Source organism: Protobothrops mucrosquamatus, unplaced genomic scaffold (assembly GCF_001527695.2).
Source record: "Protobothrops mucrosquamatus isolate PMUCROS unplaced genomic scaffold, P.Mucros_1.0 scaffold4266, whole genome shotgun sequence".
NCBI lineage: Eukaryota > Metazoa > Chordata > Lepidosauria > Squamata > Viperidae > Protobothrops > Protobothrops mucrosquamatus.
The window spans coordinates 33,452-37,248 of NW_015390184.1; the positions used below are offsets into that span (position 1 = coordinate 33,452).

The 3,797-nt window shown below is 48.9% G+C and overlaps 1 protein-coding gene across 1 annotated transcript; it reads left to right on the top strand.

Moving 5' to 3' along the window:
- Positions 1 to 474: 474 nt before the first annotated feature.
- On the top strand, positions 475 to 1,623 carry PIGM (phosphatidylinositol glycan anchor biosynthesis class M). The gene has a single exon (XM_015828136.2). The coding sequence runs from the start codon at positions 490 to 492 to the stop codon at positions 1,621 to 1,623; it is 1,134 nt and encodes a 377-aa protein (XP_015683622.2). The 5' UTR covers positions 475 to 489.
- The last annotated feature ends 2,174 nt before the right edge of the window (positions 1,624 to 3,797 follow it).

A 3,797-nucleotide genomic window follows, 5' to 3' on the forward strand; every position in this document is an offset into this window, starting at 1 on the left:
TTCCTGCAACTTTCCTTCTTCGTATGGCTTAGCCTCCAGTCCCCTAATCATCTTCGCTGCTCTTCGTTGTGTTTATATTATATATATTTAAATATAAACTAATATGGGTTAGCATATGAGTAAGGAAGGCGGTGGCCTGGCTGTCCAATTTTAAAATTCCATCTCTCTCTTTTCTTACTGTGGCTATGTTTTTTTTTTTTTTAATCAGGAATGCCTGCTAAATCGCGAGTTCCGAAGCGCATGGAGGAGATCCTTTAAGCTTGACCTCTGGTCCCTTGGGCAGCCATGATGACCGGAGACCTTCAATCTGGACTGCTCCCTGGATCTGCTTCTCAACGTGATCCCAGTCTGGGAGAGCCGTGTCCGGATCCCCCTCTGAGTACAGGGCAGCGGATTCTGGAAGGGATCCTCCGGAGAAAGGTTTTATTCAGCAGCGCTTTGCTAATCAGGCTGGGCCTGATCTTTTACGGGATCTACCAGGACCGAACAATGCTGATGAAATACACCGACATTGATTACCAGGTCTTCACCGATGCTGCCAGATACGTCACGGAAGGAAGGTCCCCTTACCAGCGGGCCACCTACCGCTACACGCCGCTCCTGGCCTGGATGTTAACCCCCAACATTTATGTCAGCGACTTGTTTGGCAAGATCCTTTTTGTGACCGGGGACCTGGTGGCTGCCTTCCTGATCGACCAGATCTTGCTCCTCCGAGGGCTGGATAGCCGGACGGCTTGTTGCTGCTGCGCCTTCTGGCTGTTCAACCCGCTCCCCGTCACCGTGTCCAGCCGAGGCAATGCCGAATCTCTCGTGGCCAGCTTGGTCCTGGCCACCCTCTACTACCTGGCCAGGAGGCACGTAGTGAAGGCGGCTGTGCTTTACGGCCTCGCCGTCCATACGAAGATCTACCCGGTGACTTACGCGCTGCCCTTCGTCCTCTATTTGCAAAGTCGCGCCGTAGCAGAGCGGGACAAACCAAAGGGGAAGGCAGCTCGCCTCGGGCTCTCCTCGAGCTGGTTCACGCGGGAGGTCCTGCTTTTCGCCATGGTCTCCGGGGGCACCTTTACCGCCCTGGCTCTCTCCTTCTATGCCTACTACGGCTGGGAATTCCTGCAGCACACCTACCTCTACCACTTGGTCCGGAGAGATACCCGACACAACTTCTCACCGTACTTCTACCTGCTGTATTTGACGGCTGAAAGCCGCTGGAGTTTGGCCCTGGGGCTGGCGGCCTTCCTGCCCCAGCTGCTGCTGCTTCTCGCCATCTCCTTCGTCTACTACCGAGACCTGGCCTTCTGCTGCTTCTTGCACACGGCGGTTTTCGTCAGCTTTAACAAAGTCTGCACCTCTCAGTATTTCTTGTGGTACCTCTGCCTTCTGCCCCTGGTGGTGCCTTTCCTGCAGATGTCCCGGGCGCGGGGGACCCTGTTGCTGGGGCTGTGGCTCCTGGGGCAGGGTCTCTGGCTGCTCCCGGCTTATTTTCTCGAGTTTCGAGGGCAGAATACGTTTCTGCTCCTCTGGTTGGGGGGTTTGGGGTTCCTGTCCATCAACTGCGCGATCCTGGTTCAGATGATTTCTCACTACCGTCCAGAACGCACCTCCAGAAAAATGAAGCCGCTGTAAGTCAGCTTGCTCCTTCAGACTACGAAGCTGTGTGGATCTGAGTGGCATCGAGTCGAATAAGTGGACGCCATAAATAAAGTTGCTCTGAAAAGAGTTAATGGTGGAGGATGTGGGGGGGAAAAGAGCCTATTGTTTTTACAGAAACTGTAAGAAGAAAATATATTGAATATATTTCTAATCTCATGAGCTTGGCTGAAGTTTGGAAACGGTGTGTAGGAGCTGGGATCAGAGGCCTGGCTATGCTAAAACACCGGCCTTAATCAGAATTTGCTGATGTGATAGTTACTCCGGAGCAGGGATCTTCAAACGTGGCCCTTTTATGACTTGTGGACTTCAACTCCCAGAATTCCTCAACCAGGCACGCTGGCTGAGGAATTCTGGGAGAAAGAAATCCACAAGTCACAAAAGGGCCAAGTTGGAAGACCCCTGTCTTAAAGCATCCTGGCTGAGGAATTCTGGGAGTTGAAGTCCACAAGTCACAAAAGGGCCCAGTTTGAAGACCCCTGTCTTAAAAGCATCCTGGCTGAGGAATTCTGGGAATTGAAGTCCACAAGTCATAAAAGGGTCAAGTTTGAAGACCCCTGCTCCAGAGAGAAGCCCTAGGAACCAGTAGCCATAAAAGATCATTTGTAAATAAGGGTAGGGGGTGATAGAATTTGGGGAATGGGAGATGTAATTAAAGGCGGGGAATAAAATATTCACTTTAGGCGCTTCGGATAGGTTGTGACAGCCTGAGTACTCAGCCAATCAGGGAAAGGTGGGAGATAAATTTGCGACAGCGATAGGGAGTATAAAGAAATTATATTGATGATTTAAGGTGTGTCCACTGTACCTGTGTATACGTGATGCACCCACTTAGCAAAGTAGTACAAATAAACTAACATTTTCTCTTGAAAGTTTTGGCTGGTGATTGTTTATTCAATGAAGGAGAGACAATGAAGGAGAGAAGCAACCTAGAACTAAGGAGAAACTTCCTGACAGTTAGAACAATTAACCAGTGGAACAACCTGCCTCCAGAAGCTGTGAATGCTCCAACACTGGAAGTTTTTAAGAAGAGACTGGACAGCCACTTGTCTGAAATGGTATAGGGTTTCCTGCCTGAGCAGGGGGTTGGACTAGATGACCTCCAAGGTCCCTTCCAACTATTATTATTATTATTATTAGTATTATTATTATTATTATTATTATTATTATTATTAATCCTACAAGGAGAATTTGAGGAAGAGCAAAGATGTTGTTCTGCAGTGGCAAACGGATCAATTCTCTCCCATCAACAAATTCGATTCAAAATTTGGTTCATGGAATAGAATGTTTCTAAGGCTTTGGGGTTTTATAGATATTTTTGTCACAACCTCTATGCCACTCTGAATATACCCTATGTGGATATAAGAAAATAAAGTATTACATCAACAAAGCTGTTAAGTTGAGATATGGATTCCTGGAATTTTATTTGGATGTTGCTGAAACCAACAGTTGCAAACAAATGTTTTAAGTAGAAATTCTTACACGATCACGGTCTTTTTAAGATTCAGGATTGTGTTTTAAAGGCATTCAGATGGATGCGTATATTTTTATGCGTTGTGGGAATGACGTCTTTGGAATTAGTGTCTGTGTGTTTGTGTGATTTTGTGTGTGACATGAGTGCACGATGCAAAATTGAGTTGGCATTTCTCCATATAAGTGCAGTGTTCCTCTCCTTTGGCAACTTTGAGAGAGGTGGACTTCAACTCCCAGAATTCCCCAGCCAGCCAAGCTGGCTGGGGAATTCTGGGAGTTGAAGTCCACCTCTCTCAAAGTTACCAAAGGAGAGGAACACAGCTGTAAGGGTTCTAATCTGAAACCCCCCAATGATCAGAGAAGAGGTGGTTGCATTTTGTTTTATAGCTCATCTTCCCCTCCTCTTTCCCACACAACAGCCCTGCGAGGTAGTACGACGAAGGGCCCATTTAGATAACGCGAACCCGGAAGCGACTGCTGTAAGGCATCAGCGCGCCTCTACTAGTTCTCTCTACGTTCTTACGGGCGGGGCTTCGGAGATTCCGGGATTGGCGCGCCTCTTACGCTCGAATGGGCGGGGCTTCGCCGTCTCTGGAATCGGCTCGCGTCTCCTCGGAGGGGCGTGGCTTCCCGCGGCTCCGTTGCCGAGCGACGGAGCGGAAACGCTCGGGGTCACG